Source organism: Oreochromis niloticus, linkage group LG3 (assembly GCF_001858045.2).
Source record: "Oreochromis niloticus isolate F11D_XX linkage group LG3, O_niloticus_UMD_NMBU, whole genome shotgun sequence".
Lineage (NCBI taxonomy): Eukaryota > Metazoa > Chordata > Actinopteri > Cichliformes > Cichlidae > Oreochromis > Oreochromis niloticus.
The window spans coordinates 51,678,494-51,695,918 of NC_031967.2; the positions used below are offsets into that span (position 1 = coordinate 51,678,494).

General features: G+C 41.8%; 2 protein-coding genes across 5 annotated transcripts in view; both read left to right on the plus strand.

Annotated features, from left to right (window-relative positions):
* Positions 1-17,425, plus strand: part of LOC100692857 (uncharacterized) — a 444,159-nt gene that overhangs the window by 216,558 nt on the left and 210,176 nt on the right. The window lies entirely within an intron of this gene.
* Positions 1-17,425, plus strand: part of LOC100704107 (alpha-tectorin) — a 78,188-nt gene that overhangs the window by 41,121 nt on the left and 19,642 nt on the right. Inside the window, exons 1-8 of one of the 4 annotated variants that reach the window (XM_025905923.1) lie at positions 9,573-9,806; positions 11,055-11,076; positions 11,348-11,423; positions 12,322-12,410; positions 12,775-12,990; positions 13,183-13,260; positions 13,395-13,491; positions 13,765-13,894. In XM_025905923.1, coding sequence (XP_025761708.1) covers positions 11,378-11,423; positions 12,322-12,410; positions 12,775-12,990; positions 13,183-13,260; positions 13,395-13,491; positions 13,765-13,894 — 656 coding nt within the window. In that variant the 5' untranslated portion in view covers positions 9,573-9,806; positions 11,055-11,076; positions 11,348-11,377. Of the gene's footprint in view, positions 1-9,572; positions 9,807-11,054; positions 11,077-11,347; positions 11,424-12,321; positions 12,411-12,774; positions 12,991-13,182; positions 13,261-13,394; positions 13,492-13,764; positions 13,895-17,425 lie in introns of those variants that run through there. The other 3 variants (XM_025905924.1, XM_019360269.2, XM_019360271.2) reach the window with 3 other exon arrangements.

Here is a 17,425-nt window from a genome sequence, read left to right on the forward strand (position 1 = left end):
GATGATTATAAAAATAGCAGCAAATAATAGCAGCAAAATATCTTTCTACTCTTCACAACCCCCAGCTCGGTACAAAACATCTTCCACACCCGAGAGGTGAACTGGGGCCCACGGTCAGAAACAATGTCTAGAAGAATGCCGTGAAGGCGAAAAACATGCTGGGTTAAGAGCTGGGCAGTCTCTAGAGCGGTGGGAAGTTTGGTAAGGGCAACAAAATGGGCAGCCTTAGAGAAACGGTCAATGATGGTGAGTATAACAGTTTTACCACAGGACGGAGGGAGACCAGTGATGAAGTCCAGAGCGATGTGCGACCATGGCCAGCTGGGGACAGGCAGTGGTCTAAGGAGTCCCGATGGAGGTGAGTTGGACGTCTTATTTCGGGCGCACACAGGACATGCGGCCACATACTCCCGGACGTCCTGAGAGAGGGCCACCAAAACAGCCTTTGCAAAAAGGTGACAGTTCGATTCCTGCCTGGATGGCAGGTAAACCGTGCCGTGTGTGCCCAGTGGATGACCTTACCCCTGACCACTGAGGGAACATACAATCTACCTGCTGGATTGGTGCCGGGGTCGGGCTCTTGTTGCTGAGCATCTTGGACCACCCTTTCTATCTCCCAGGTGAGGGTCCCCACAATGCACGAGGCCAGCAGAATGGGCCTCTCCTTCTCCTCAGGGTCTGTGTCTGGCGCGAACTGGCGTGACAAGGCGTCTGGTTTCGTGTTCCGGGACCTGGGCCTGTAGGTAACGGTTAGGTTAAAATGAGCAAAAAACAATGCCCACCTGGCCTGTCGGGCGTTCAGGCGCTTAGCCGCTTGGAGGTAGGCAAGGTTCTTGTGGTCCGTCCACACGACAACAGGATGTTCGCTCCCCTCCAACCAGTGCCGCCACTCCTCCAGCGCCAACTTGATGGCAAGAAGCTCCCGGTCGCCCACATCATAATTCCTTTCGGCCTGAGTGAGACGACGGGAGAAAAAGGCACAGGGGTGTAATTTACCTTCCTGGCGCTGAGAGAGAACCGCCCCAACTCCCGAATCAGAAGCGTCCACTTCCACCACGAACGGCAGGGCGAGGTCAGCCTGCGCCAGGATGGGGGCCGAGGCGAACAGGCTTTTGAGATGGTCGAATGCTTGCTGAGCTGCTGGAGACCACAGGAACGGCTGTTTGGGCGATGTAAGTTGTGTGAGAGGCAATGCTACCTTACTGAAGTCCCGGATGAAACGTCTGTAGAAGTTGCTGAATCCCAGAAAACTTTGCAACTTCTTCCGGGTGCCGGGCACAGGCCACTCCAACACAGCTTTGACCTTAGCTGGGTCCGCTCACAACCGGCCCTGTTCAATGATAAAACCCAGAAAAGAGACAGTTGAGGCATGAAACTCACATTTCTCTGCTTTGCAAAACAGCCGATTCTCCAGCACACCAGTAACACCAGTCTCACATGCTTAACATGCTCAGCCCTGGACCTGGAGAAAATCAGAATGTCGTCAAGATAAACAAACACGAAGTGGTTCAAAAAAAATCCCGTAGAACATCATTTACCAGGGCTTGGAAGACAGCAGGGGCGTTTGGGAGTCCGAACGGCATTACCAGGTACTCGAAGTGACCCAGATGGGTGTTGAAGGCTGTCTTCCACTCGTCCCCCTCGCGGATGCGGACCAGGTGATTAGCATTGCGGAGATCAAGTTTGGTGAAATGGGTGGCCCCTTGAAGGAGTTCAAAAGCTGAGGCGAGCAGAGGTAGAGGATATTTGTTTTTGATTGTGATCTTATTTAGTACCCGAAAGTCAATGCAGGGGCGTAGGCTCTTATCCTTCTTTTCAACAAAAAAGAAGCCTGCACCCAAGGGAGAGGTGGAGGGGCGGATGATGCCAGCTGCCAGGGAGTCCGTAATGTAGAGCTCCATAGACTCGTGCTCGGGTTTCGAGATGCTATAGAGTCGGCTAGCGGGCAAGGGGGCGCCCGGGAGCAAATCAATCCCGCAGTCGTACGGACGATGAGGAGGGGCCCCGTCTTTGCTAAAGACTTGACCTAGATCGTGATATTCGGCGGGCACGGTTGACAAGTCGGGGCGAGCGGGCAGCCCCACAGGATCGTCTGACGTGCAACCCGGCACCGCAGAGCGTAAACACTGCTCATGGCAACGGGTGCTCCACCCCACGATACATCCCTTGGCCCAATCAATCTGTGGATTGTGTCGCTGGAGCCAAGGAAATCCCAAAACTAAGGGTCTGTCTGTCAGGTGCCTTGAAGAGAAACAGGAACATGTGCTCAGTGTGATTGCCGGAGAGAGCGAGTGTGATTTCTTGAGTGCGGTGAGTGACTGCAGCTAAAGGTCTGCCATTTAGCGCTGACACTTTGAGCGCTTCAGGGAGAGGAACAACTGGCAAACCCATTTTGTGGGCCAAAGCCTCATCCAAAAAACTCCGTTCAGCTCCCGAGTCTATTAATGCGTCACAAGAATGGGTGCGGGAAAGAAACCGTAATTTAGCGGGGCAGCTGAGGTGGAGGAATGTGTTAACCGGCGCACCCGTCAGTATCCCCACCTTTACTGACGGGCTGAGTCTTTTAGCCGTGAGGGACAGGTGTCCGCGAAATGCCCCTTCTTCCCGCACACAAAACACTCACCCACCAGTTGTCTTCTCCTCCGGGTGAATTTAGTCCGTCCCAGCTGCATGGGTTGCTCCTCGTCAGCAGGTGAGTCCGGTTCCTCTTCCCTCCACTCGAGAGACGGTAATCCAGTCGGAACTCCTACGCCCCCTACTGACCGTCGCCCATCTCCAGTCCGCCTGCCAAACTCCCGCATATGGTCGTCTAGACTGATACACATGTTAACCAGGGCACTTAACGACTTAGGTAGCTCTTTAGTGGCCAACTCACGTTTGACGTTCTCATTTAAGCTGTTTAGCAAGGCTCCCCGGAGCGCCCTCTCCTCCCAGCCAGCCTCCTCGGCCAAGATCCAAAAATCCACGGAGAAGTCTGCCACACTCCGCCGGCCCTGCTTTAAAGTAAACATGCGATGAGCAGCACTGTCAGGGTTAGATCCTTTGTCAAACACACACCGAAATTTGCTGAAAAAAATCACTATATGAGATTGAGGGCTGGGCGATCAGGACTGCTTGAGCCCACAGCAGAGCTCGTCCAGTCATGAGCTCAACCATGAGGGTGATTTTGGCAATATCTGAGGCATAAGCTCAACAGGTGCTCTAGGTGTAGCAAGCAACCTTTCAGTTCAGATACCACCTGTAGTAGCGCGGACTGCTCCTCGGCAACATGCTGCAGCATCTTTTCATGTCGTTCCAACCGTTCAGCTTGAAGCGCGAGCTCGCGCTGGACGGGAGTTGAGTCCGCTGAGTCCATTGCTGGCTGGATTGTTCTGTCACGGGTGATGGGAAAATACGGACTCAGTCGCGGAGCTCTGGATGCAAAGCAAACAGTGCGTTTATTTACAGTGCTCAAAAACAGTCTCCACACACAAAGCAAAGTGCAAAAATCCAACGGTGATCTTCTCCAAACTCCCAGTGGTACGCAGGTGAGTTTCCAAAGTGATTATCCGAGTGTGTTTTCTCCTCCGAGAGCTTAATCCCGCGGGCTCCTTCTCTCCAACCTCCTGCTCCGTATCTTTTCCTCCTACAAATGAGCAACAACAACAGGTGAGAAGGCTAGCCGGCTAAAGTAACGTTGCAAGTAACAAACACTCTTACTACCGAGCTTCAAGTACAATCCAGCGTCGACTGCTGTCTGGACACACAGTTAAATACCTCAGCCCACGACGAAGGATGATTAGTGACAGCTGGGTGGCAAATTAGGTGCAGGTGTGTCAGCCGCTGGGTGGAGACAGTAAGGGTAGGGAGGAGGAGAGAGAGAAACACACACACACAGGCAGGTCGCCCCGGGAAGGACCGTCCGACCATGACACATTTACATTTTTAATTCACTAATGCTGCTGGTTGCAAGTAGGTTGCAAAGACAACTTTACCAACCAGCATCAGCTCAGTGAAACATTTGAAGTGGAATTTCATGCTCTGGTACATTTGACACATTTTTTTCATTTGTTCTGCTCTGACGTGACACGTCTTGAACATAAAAGTTTCCAATACAAACTAAAACATGACACACTGATGAAGAGGCGTGTAGCTGAAAGTCTACAATGTCAAGAATCATAACATCACAACATTTTTAACATCACTGCAGTTTCTGTTTGTAAGTTTACCATTATGTACAGTAATGTGCAAAAGTCTTGAGCCACTGTTCATTTCTTTACATGTTGCTAGGAGAATAGGAAATAGGTGCAGTGATTTATTGAAACATATATGGAAGTACAGTATATGGGGCAAAAACAGAGTTCATACACAGCCTGAACTGTGTTTCTGTAATTTCCTTTAGGTATCATCAGAAATATTTTCCTGTAGGAGATTTAGAGCTCTACTTCATTTTTATGCTGAAAAATCAAACCAACACTTTGGTGCATCAGAACCCGACAGTATTTTTCTGTATTTCGAATTTTATCAATTTTAACAGGATTCTCAACAGCACTGGCTGAAATGTTGCCCCAAATCTTGACAGATCCAGATGGTCATAAACACTCACTGTAATACTCGGTACATAATGATGACAATTTAAACTGAAAATGTCAAATGTTTATTCATCACTCCAGGAAACTTATAATTAATGGTTATTTTTACCACTAAATGTTTCAGTAAGTTGCAGTATGCTTTATGATGGCAGTGATAGAGAAATGTGGACAAAAATTTCAAGTTTTGATTCTAAAGCTGATAATTGTAAGTTTGTTGCAAAAACACCTTTACCGATCAGCATTCATTGTTATTGCTCATCAACTCACCACACAATTGATAACGAGGACAAAAATAAAACAATAAAGGCAAAAACTGCTTTGTTGCAGACTGTAAAAGATTTATATTTTGCTGTGAATAATTTGAACATTTTACAGTCTTTCCTGGGATTGTCTAACTTGAATAATGAGTGAAATCTGGGTTTGTACAGTGGGCACAGATTTGTAATGGGGAGCTGTATGAGTTCTCTATGAGAGACACGTAGCACACAGTCCTGGTAATCAGCACTGCACTCTATGAGCTGTCTGTAAGTCATCTTCAAGGTTACAGAAAGCTGCTGCTCAAGTATTGATGAGAACACACATTTGTAAACACATCACAGCTGTCAATGTGTGAGAACAGAATTTAAAGCATGTGCCATTGCTTGGCATGAAATCTGCACTGATCTGGAACAAAAACCTTTGTTTCGTTTAGAAGTCACGAACACAGTCATGAAGAATGTAAGACAAGATGATGTTGAGTCATTTGCACTGCACCTGTTAGCAGAACAACAATACAAAGTACTTCAACCATCACATACTGTTCATATTTAAACCCCTCACAGTATGAAAAACTAAAAACAACAAACAGGAGCAGAAACTGAAACTGTGGATGCAGAGTCACTGACAGCTAAAAGAGCAAATAAACTAAAATTAAATAAAAACAAGAAGATAAAGAACAGCTATTAACAATCATGATACAGACAAACAGCAAGAATGTAAAAACAAATATAACTATCTGCATGTATAGTAGCTCACCTGTGAGAGTAGCTTTAATTAGCAAAGATGCTAACGCTGTTAACATTAAGATTGATAGAGTAATCCTCTGCTCTGGTCAAAGAATAGATGATGTGATTTAACAGCATGGTATTATAAAGTGTTGATGTGCATAAATTCATTGTTGAAAAGCTTCAAATGGCAGAGTTATGCAGCCTGATACCAGCCAGTCAGCATAAGGCCACTGCATAGTGAGAATTAGACCTGTTGAAGCTGCATATTGAAATCTTTTATCTTTCCTTGAGGCTATTTTAGTGTTGCTGTAACAGGATTCAACAACATTGACAGTGAGATTCTTTTAAAATGTTGAGAGCAGGAGGTTGGCCTGAGTTGTCAAGTGCAACACTGTTTTTTTTTCCAAACAGGAAACTGCTATTTATTATCAGCTCACTCAGCTGTGTCATTAATCAAGGACACATTTTAGTTCCTCTTTTAATTTTCATTGTATATACTGCCCTTTAGCTCCATCCATCCATTCACTTCCGCTTATCCTTTTCAGGGTCGCTGGGGGTGCTGGCGCCTATCCCAGCTGTCATAGGGCGAGAGGCGGGGTACACCCTGGACAGCTTGATCTTTTGAAAATATTCACTGTCACTATTACAATTACCAGTTTTTCCTTTTATTAGATTAAGATTATTGTGAAGGGAAGGTTTAACAAACTGAAACCGACTGGAGAACTACAACAACTTGTACAGAGTTGCAGGAGAAGCAGTAATCCAGTAGATTTTAATTCTAATGCTGCTGGTTGCAAAGATAGCTTCCTAACCAGCAAGTGGTTTTTCTTGCTTTGTTACATTTGATACCTTTTATTTGTTTTTAACCTGTTCTGTGAACCTCTGAAGTGACAGGCCTTAAACATAAAGGTTTCTATTATTGTTACTAGTAAAACAAACAAAACACTGAAGAAGAGGCATGTAGCTGAGTCAAGAATCATACCAACATTTTTAACATCACTGCAGTTTCTGTTTGTAAGGTTACCTTTATATACACTAATGTGCAAAAGTCTTGAGCCACAGCTTATTTCTTTACATGTTGCTAGGAAACTAGGAAATATCTGCAGTGATTTATTTAAATGTGCAAACATATATGGAAATACAGTATACAGGGTAAAAACAGTTTGAACAAAGGGCTTGAAAGTGAAAATTTTGCATGATCACCTTTACTCTCCCATACAGCCTGAACTCTATTACCCAGGCTTTCTTGTACTTTCTTCTAGAATTTGTTCTCCTTCCTGAAAACAAGAACAGGAAGGAAAAATAACAATAAGAGGAAGAGCTCTTCATTGGATGTTTTAGATAAGATAAGTAAGTGAAGTTTGTTTCCAGAGTGTAGAGCTGCTGGAGCAGGAGGAGATGGACACTACAGAGCACTTTATCATGGCAGATGTCCAATCACTGGCAAACACCTTTAAACCCTCACCTGAGTTTTAGCTCTCAGGGGTAGTTATTATTATTATTATTATTATTATTATTATTATTATTATTATTATTATTATTATTATCATTATTTGTGGACTGTTTTGGGATCGTTTGTGTTTTGGGGTTTCAGGGTTGGTGCTCCCTCTGTTGGTCCCTGGTTTCAGTGTTCCCCTGTCTCGTCAGGTTAATCAGATCCAGCTGTGTCTCCTACATGTGTGTGATTTCCCAGGGTCCCTCTGTGTATTTATAGTGTGTGTCTGCTTGTATTCGTTGTCGCGTCATCTGTGTTCATCCACTGTATTTTTCCATTTTTTCTCCGCGTTCTCCCTTCATGTTCAGGTTTGCTGTACTATAGTTTCTCCCAGTTTACTTTATCATAAGTTCAGTTTTGCCTTCCCCTCTTTGTGTTCTGCATTCATAATAAACCACCTACATTCGAGTCCTCCTTCCTACACATCACACAGCTGCTGCCCCAGCCGTGACACACTTTTCTTTATTACCTGGTGTTCATATGTGTTGGATATTTTTTCTTAACCATGAATTTTGAGATAAAACTAGCATTAAAAATCTTTTTTATAATATGAGGAAAGCGAAAGCGCATTTTAGAGCAGCGTCTGAACAAGCATGCTGTTTGTGCATACTGAACGACTCCAAACTGTTCAGAAATATTACATCTGTTTTAATAGTTATTCAACTCTATTCTAAGCACCAGCTGTCTGTAAGACCTTTCAGAGTTTACTAAATTAAAAATAAAAGCAGAGTAACATCTGATTTGTGCGGGGTGTTTTTTTTCATGTTGGTGTTTCGGTCATGTAATGTTTAACTGTCAAAGGCTTGTTAGAAACTAAGAAAACTAATACTGCTCATGAACAGAGATGGGCAGTAACGCGTTACAAGTAACTGACTGACCCTGTCCAACATGCTTGCACATATCTCATCAATCTTGCCCACTATATAGACTGTACCTCAGGAGGTTGTGCAGGTCGCCTACTAACCGGAAGGTGGGTCGGTCGATCCTAGTCTGCTCAGGTCTTCATGCCAAGTGACCTTGGTCAAGATAATAATTTCATGTTGCTCACGTATGAATGTGTGTCAGGGTTAGATAGGTAGCACTGAGACCCAGCATAGAAAGAAATGCTGGGAATTGGTGAATGTACAAATAAAGTGCTTTGAGTGCTCAGATACAGTAGAAAAGTGCTATATATGAACCAGTCTCTTCACCATTATTCACATAAAAATCTATTTATCTGAGCAGGGATCCATGTTCATGCAGTTTTTCATATTTGCAATATTAAAGTGTGTGGGAAGCACCAAGTAATTCTTTCTTTAATTGACAGGGCCGGAAATCCCTGTTTGTGCACCTTTGGATTTCTGATTTTATTTTTTATTTTTATTTTATTTTTATTGATTTTAGCTTTATCAGTAAGTCTGGCAGGAGCATAATACAGAAGCAATAGTGCACTGAGGAAAGAAAGTTCTGGTTCTCTGTCTATTAAAGCCTCTTGCTGCAGGTCTCAGTGACTTTCTGCCTGGAACTAAGGAGGTATTTACACCTTTAACAACCTGCGTTCATCATCAGCTCAGAGAAAAGCACAGATTTCCTGCTCTGTTACATTTGACACTTCTTTTTTCTGTTACGCTGCTGTGACAACAGCACGTTTCATAACTCTGACCCTCTGAAAGCTTCACGAGTTCAGTAAAGCTCTTACATGTGACATACCTCAAACTGAAAAAGTGTCTTTACATAATGAAACATGGCACCTGAAGAAGACATATTATTTTTGTCATCTCAACAAGATTTGTAATGTGACTCCAGCTTCTGTTGGTGATGTTGTCTTACTGTTGAAATGTGAGCTGTTTCTTTAAAGGACCCACAGTCACAGCTGCCTCCACAACAACACACGTTCAACATGAGTGAAACAGAAACTCTGACTCTGTCTATGTGAAAGGTTCATGGGGTCAACATCACATTAATCATTATGGAGTCTCTGATATAAAACTATGATATGATCCAAATGGAGGATCATGTTTATTATTATGGAGAAAACCACAGAGAGACGCTCGAACTGTTTTTGTGTCACTTTAACTTCTGCTGTGAGTTTAATATTAAACATTCTTACTTTAATAACCAGTGAGATCTGAGTGAGATCAGAACACAGACTCATAAAGGGAAGCTGTTCATGATGGACCACACGTAGCACATCGATTTCCAGGAACCAGCTCTGCATCATGTGACTTAACCTTTAAGGCATCTTCAGGCTAAGGAATGCTGCTGCTCAGGTCCTGATGAGGACAAAAGTATTTAACGCATCAAAGCTGCCAAAGTGCCAGAACAGAATTGAAAAAATACGCATATCTTTGCATTAAGTGCATCACTGGGTGGGGCCAAATGTCTTTTTACACAACACCACAGTCATGAAGAGTGTGACACAAAATGTAGATTCAGTTGTATCACAGTTGTTAACAGGACAAAGAGCTTTAAGAAGACATGAACAGCATTATTGTTGAATATCTTTGAATCCCACAGTAACAAACTTATTTCAGTGTTTCCTGTTGCTGTTGTCCTGTTTGTGTAAGAAGAGGCTGAATAAGCATCCATCAGTGGGAGGTTCCCATCAGGTGTCTCCACCGTGGACTCCACCTCCAACCCCGCTCTCCAGGATCCACATAAAGAGAGACGGACGGAGAGAGCAGCGTCCTCTTCACAGAGACACCAACAGAAGAATCACCAGAGAGCCTCCTGAGCAGCAGCCTTCATCCTCCTCATCCTCCATCAGAGCTGCAGGTAAGACGAGCTGCACACCTGGACTCTTGCTCTGCCTCTTGTAACACATCAGGACGGCTCAGTGGACACATGTCAGAGCTGAACAACACATCAGTGTTAGGACTGTTAACAGACTGCACAACAAACACATCACAGACAGATGAAGGTGTGAAAGCTGACGTTTAGTGTTTTATCCAGATGTTAAAAGCTGAGCTGAGTGTTTTGGGGCTGGTGGTCATCATTCCTCCTGTTCTTACTGGACATCAGGAGATCCTTTCCTGATGTGCTTGGAGCACAAAGCTCCACAGAGAATAGATTTGAATGTTTGTCTAATTTATCATTGTTGGAGACAAACTTCCTCAAACTGAACTAAAGTAAAACAGAAACATTTTATTTGGGCCTCCAACCTGTTACATGGATACGACAGTGCTGTTGGTCTGTTAGTGTTTCCTGTCAGCAACCTCGCTTACTTTCAGCTCCAGCTCAGCTCAACATCCTGGCTTTTTATGCACTCACACTTTTATTCACTTGTTTTATCTGATTTATTATTTATTGTTGATTTACTGACAGTTTTGCATTGTTGGAATAATTTGGTGAATTTCCAACAAGCTGCTGACTCGCCCTCCTGCCCCTCCCTCACTTTTCTTTTTAATAAAGCTTCTTATGTCCATCGTTGATGAGCTTCAGCTGGTCAGCAAACAGCAGTTTGTCAGACTTGGACCAATCAACACTGTCAGCTTACAGGTGCTGTCGGAGGAACGCAGTGCTGTGATTGGTTTGTGATGATTGGGTAGTCTGGTCAGAGACCTGAGTGTGACTTCTGCCCAGATAAACTGTGACGCCTGAACACATCTTTACTTTATAAACATTTATTTTTACTCTGGAGCCCCGAACGCCTCGGGCTGAAGACACGCCCACCTTTATTTAACCTTCAGAGCTAAAGAAAGCTGCTGCTCAGGTCCTGATGACAGAAACCTGTGAACACGTCAAAGCTGACAAAGAGTCCGAACACAGTTTGATGAATGTGTGAGTGCGTCACATGACACTGACAACACTGCTCAGTGGACACAAAAACACTCAGAGGGTTTTTGTGTTGTTACAGAATAAAGTGATTTTATTTTGTTAATGTGTGATGTTATATAGAGCTGATCATGTATTATGTCATCTATAAGTTTGTCTTTGTAACATTGCTGTGACAGAGTTTGTGTATAATTTGACACATTAAACACTTCAAATTACAATAATTGATTTTTGTCTTCTTGTTTTCAGCAGAATCACAAACACAGCACAGGTTGGTTTTCCACAGAAACACAGCTCATGTTCATGTTTATGCTCGAGGCAAATACTGAACTCTGTAAGTCAAAAGGAGATAATGTTTGGTTTGATGAGTCCATACAACACATTTGAAGTGAACTTAATTCGACATATTTTATTCTCTGGATGGTGAAGGTTTCAAACTTAAAATTTGTGAAGTTAAACTTCATTGAAAATTTTAAAGTATAAATAAACTGACTGTAAATGTTAGAATTTCCCGCAGCTTTCTCAAAATGTTTGTGTTTCAGGTTTCTGTCAGTTGATTGGCCCTCTCCATCATGCTCCGCCCTCTGCTCTTCCTGTGTTCTCTGATTGCACTGACAGGTAAACACACACACCTGGCCGCCATTTTGAAAGTGTCCTCACAGTACTCGACTACAACAACATGAGAGGGACGACGAAGAAAGCTTTAAGTACAAATAATCTGACATCTTCAGCAAATGTTCACCTTTTTTAAAAGATTTTAAATTATTCTTTAACAATAGAGTAAAAAAAAGAGCCAAATAAGCAAAACAATAATTCAAAGTAAACAAACAAAAATCTGCTCCTTCTTCTTCAACCCTCAACATCCTCCAATCAGAGAAAACACAAGTTCAGATTTACACAGAAACAGCAACAAACCAAACGGATCACAAACAGCATCACTTGTGTTCATATTATTCATGAAATCAATAAATACATTTAGAGTTGAATAATCTATTATCTGCTTATTAAATTTATGAATGAAAAATAAAAATGAGCAAAGAAAATGTCACTGGGACGTCGAGGTCAGGCTTTGTTTACTGACAGCTAACACTACCTCTACTACTGCTTCTCTGACAGTAGTTAATAGATGGAAAAGGATTTATTCAATGACATTTAATTTAAAAAAAACAACAGTCACCTAGAACCACCCTAACCCACGTGACCCAACTTTTCGTAATCGCTGCAATTAACCAAAACAGCATTGATAATATCAAAATTACTCATCAGAAAAAAATATTTTAAAAGTATATATTCACAACAGCCAGCATCCAGAAGTCTTATCAAGCTGTCGTTTCCTGTTATTTTTGTTTTCAAGAACAGCTAACTGATGATGTCATAGTAAAGGTTTAAACTGATTGGTGAACAAACGCTGTTTAATCCATTCATGAAGTCAGTGTTTCAGCCTGCAGCTCTCCCTGTTTGTCCGACCAGCTAACAGACTGTAGCTCACAGCTCTCATGTGTCTCTGTGTCTTCAGGTGCTCAGCAGACATTCACTGAGTCTTCAGTGGTGAACATCAGCTTATGTCCCATCACATATTATGGACAGCAGTACGAGCAGCTCTATGTGAGTAGGATGAAGCCTGATGTTGTAGCAGATCTTTGTGTTTCCATCACTGTTGCTGTTTAGTCTCCACCTGTGGCAGAGATCATGTTTGCAGACTGAGTGAACATCAGCAGTTCATGAAGGTCACACACTCTCTGTTCCCGGGTTCAGGCCCTCAGAGGGCAGCTGGCTTTAAGCTCAGAGTCTCATTAATGTCCTCTGCAGTGATGCTGAGTATGTGAACATCAGCTGATGCAGCTTCCTGAAGCAGAGCGAGAGCTCTGACTGAAACCTGAGCAGCTCTGACACCAACAGTTCAGCTGTAAATGACTCAAAGCACAAAAGATGTTGATGTTTGACTCGTTGTGTCTCTGATTCTCCACAGGTGAACATCACATCTGGAAATGTTACCGTCTGTTTCAACGGCTTTTTCAGTCCTGAAACTGGAGGCGACTGTATTGTGGAGCGTTCACAGGGCGCAGAGCAATTTTACTATTACATACATTTACAACCTTACTATGGTGATGTGGATTACGTTCGTCAATATTTTCCAACCATTCAGAACAGTTTGGAACGTTATTTTTTGATAAGTTTTCCTCATGTGAGTATTTTTCTTTATCACATTGTTAAATGTGACTGGTGTCACTTTTTACAGTTTTACCTCAAATTAATTGTATAAACACTGAAAACCAAAAATAAAATTTCAAGTTTTATCACATCAAACACTTTTGTAAAAGCTTTTAAAGGAAACTTCCCTGATAGTGTCTGAAAGGTTTCTGTTTGCTCGTTACAGTTTGGTTTCTTTCCTTTGAACTTTGGGAGCAGCTCACAAGCAGCTCTGGTGTTGGACAGATACACCTCTGATCCAGTGGTGAGTCTCTGAGTGTTTAAAAACAACTATCCACATCTGTTAATGTTTAAATACTACATTAAAAAGGCAAAAATTATTGTTTTAATCTTGTCTGCTTTGTGGTCATAACATTGATTGTGTTTGTTTCTGTTCAGGTGTATGAGCTTCAGGTCGGTGGAACCACAGTGGATACAGTCAATCTTACTTCCTCATATCGCGGTTTCTTAGACATCAGTGGATGCAGACACTCAGGTAAGTGAATCTAAAGCTCCAAACTCCCATTCGTTTCCTAAGGCGGTCACTTTTGACTGGGAACAACACAGATGTAACAAATTTGATTAAAGCACTCAAAATTCAACAAAAAATGTGCTCATCACTTTTATATGTTCTAGTGCATAGTAATGTCATAAAGCCTTGGGGAAATCGGATGTAAAACACAATATTTAGGAGTTTTTTAATTTGTAAATCGGTCAGATATGACCCGAATAGTTTTTGAACTAAAATAAACTCACCTTCAATCCTCAGGTGGGCTGTATCGACCTGGTACAGTGATCAACTCTGATCCAGAAACCTGCTTCAGTCTCACCTGTAATGAGACCGCAGTTCTCCACACCACCAGCTGTGGTCCACTGGAGCGTTGTCAAGGCAACGGCATGTAAATATATCCTCTTTGTATTTCAAAGAAATGCTGTGATGACAGAAATTAATAAACTGAATCATATGAACAGCAAGACAACACATAGCAAATCAATAAAAGCAAACCCTGAGGTGTAGAGCCTTAATAAGCACAGACAGCAGAGCCACACAAAGACAAACAGAAAAGAGAGCCCCTGTGGCCCCTCTGACCCTCCTTTTAAAGGAGTCCACAACTCCTCTTCCAGCAACTGGCTAACTTTCCACTAAGTGTGGGTTCAAAAAATCGATTTCCAGATTCTAATCGATTTCAAATCAATGCATCGCATTTTAAATAATGCGATTTATTAAATCCTGAATCGATTTTTAAATATAAATGTATTTTGCCAGAATTTGTAAGAATCTCAGGTTAAAGCTCACAAAACTATTTCAACAACCACCAAACAGCTAAAACATCAAATGATTAAAGAGAAAATAAGCATAAAACGATGTAAACACAAAGTGCGGCTCCTTCCCCCTATGGTACATACGCGGGTAAATGTCTGCCGGGTGCTGATTGCCGACATCTCACAGATACTGAAGCTGCAGGTTTCGTCACTCTCCAACCAAACTTCACTGCAAAAACAGCAAAAGAAGATCAAAACTACACTTCCTATTTGATAAACATTGCTTAATGAATTCCCTCTGACTTTGGTTGTTTTGCTTTCACCATGAGGTTTTCTACATTATTCGCTTGCTTATTACGCACCAGCCTGCTGTTGTGTACAGTGCTGGGGTTTTTCTTATAAAAATGACATCCGAATGGAAAGCCTAATTTCTGCTGTTCAATGCTGAAGATATTTAAACTTTTACAAATTATGCCAAATTGCAAAACACTTAACTGCGTCTTTCATAAAACCTCTGTAACTTTGCTCTGCTCCACTTCAGCAACATCAGGTAATATGTTGATTCAAGTTTTTGATCTACTGCAGAATATTTTTAAGGTTATCTGCTGTAAAAAGCCAGGCCAGGAAAATCTCCTTCATGTTTTTCTGTGTTTTATCCTCAGTTACTTTGACACAAAGGTATCTGCTGTGATGCTCAAAGAATTACACTATTTCTGAGTGTCTGAGTCAAAATTGAATCAAATCAATTTGAATCAGGGATTGATCAAATTCTGTTCTTGTGAATTGAATAGAATCAGTTGCAGAAGTCACTGACGATACTCAGCCCTACTTTCTAGTCCTTGTCATGCAGTGAAAAACAGCAGGTGCAGGGTCAAGTACAGCCCAGAGGTCTGGCCAGGCGCCATCTTCAGATGGGCCACCTTTGATTAGCCCTTTGTTTTGCTTTGTCACAATAGGCCATAACATGATGTAAAGTTATACATTAACCCTAATTATTAAATCTTACAACAAGCAGTATGCATCAACAGGTGCTCATACAACAAGTGGCATTACCTTATGACAGTGGTTCCCAAAGTGGGGGGTGTGCTCCCTGGGGGGGCGCAGAGCCATTGCAGTGGGGGCGCGGTATGACGGTATGAGTAAAAAAAAAACAACCAAAAAGAGTGCTTGGGCACTCATAACATAATTCAATTCAATTCAAAATGTATTTGTATAGCACATTTAAAAACAACAGAGTTGACCAAAGTGCTTCACAATCGGTTAAATAGAGACAATGGAGAGAAATACATATAAATAAATTAGAAACAAATACAGGTAAATAAGAAGAAAGTGAATTAACAATAAAAACATAAGACAGGTCTGATGGTACTCATACTGAACTTGAATTAAAAGCCAAAGTAAAAAAGTGAGTTTTAAGATGAGATTTAAAAGACTGAATAGACTCTGAAGTACGAATATCATCTGGCAGATTATTCCAGAGTCTGGGTGCTGCTACTGCAAAGGCCCGACCTCCTCTGTGCTTCAATCGAGACCTTGGTTGTGCTCAGAGCATCTGGCTAGATGATCTCAGTGCTCTTTTGGGGTCATACATGTTGAGGAGTTCATTTAAATAACTAGGCGACCTATTATTTAAAACTTTAAAAGTAAGTTAAAGAATCTTAAAATCAATGTGAAACTTTACAGGGAGGCAGTGTAAATTTGCTAAAATTGGAGTGATGTGTTCATAAATTCTAACACCTGTTAAAAGACGTGCAGCGGCATTTTGGACTAACTGCAAGCGATGGAGAGATGAGTGTTAAAGACCCAAATAGAGAGAAATGCTTAGCTTTGGCAATTCCACGTAACTGATAAAAACTTTCACAACTGTGGACACTTGCTTCTCTAATTTAAAGCAGCTATCTAAAAACACTCAGAGATTTCTCAGTGTGAGAAAGATGAGAAGCAAGAGGACCGAGGGTATCAGTTAACTTGTTCAAAGGGGCATGAGATCCAAAAACCTTAACTTCAGTCTTATTTTCATTTAGTGTAAGAAAATTCTGTGTTAACCAGTCTTTAACATCATGTAAACGGATAAGCAAAGACTGCAGTGGGACAGAGATATCCAGTTTCAAATTTGGATGTCATCAGCATAACAATGAAAGGGAATGTTGTATTTCCTAAAAAAATAGATCCCAAAGGCAGCATGTACAAGGAGAACAGAATCGGACCCAAAATAGACCCCTGTGGCACACCACAACACACAGGGGCAGAGGAAGAGGAGTATTGCCCAATTTTAACAGAAAAGGACCTCTCTGATATATAAGATTTAAAACATGATAAAACCGTGCCTTTTAGACCAACAACGTGTTCAAGTATAAAAGAATGTTGTGATCAACTGTGTCAAAAGCAGCGGTCAAATCTAAAAGGACTAAAACAACAGAGTAACCTGAGTCAACAGTTAAAAGAAGATCATTAAAAACTCGTAAAAGCGCAGCCTCAGTACTGTGACGAGATTTAAAACCAGACTGGAAGAGGTTTTTGACGGGGCTCCCACACAAAAGCCAAGCAGAAGATGAAGCATCGCCAAATATGCTTCCAAACCAACTACCTTCCAAGCCAAAGACTAGAACATATGATGAAGTATATCTTGCCTTTGGTTTCCCCTGCACAACGGCAGGTCTCCCCGACGGAATTTGTTTTCCCTTTGTCGGGAGCAGCGCTGGGCTCTCCAAATCACGAACAAACAGTATCCCACATTCTTGATTTTTAATTCACAAACACTTCTTATAATGACATTTTGGTGATTTTAGCTCTTTATGCAGTGAAGTTACAGTGGGATACAGATAGTATTAAGCTGATACTGCCACAATTTGTTCCCCTTGTCCAAATTACAGTCAAACAGTATCCCACACTTATTTATGTTTTTAAACCCATTTTGCACAGAGGGACATTTTTTGAAAAATTTATTGATAGCAATATTAAACAGTATTACACAGTAAAAAAAAAAAAAAAAGAAAAAAGAAAAAATCAGCAACAGCAAAACAACTATACGTAAAATAATTACACCATAAAGATTGTTTGTTTAGTGGTTTATTTTATTGCAACCTGTAATTTATTGCAGTTACTTGTTTAATTATTTACAAAAGTTTTGAGGTGTGAAATAAACTGCAATTGAGTTTGACAACAAA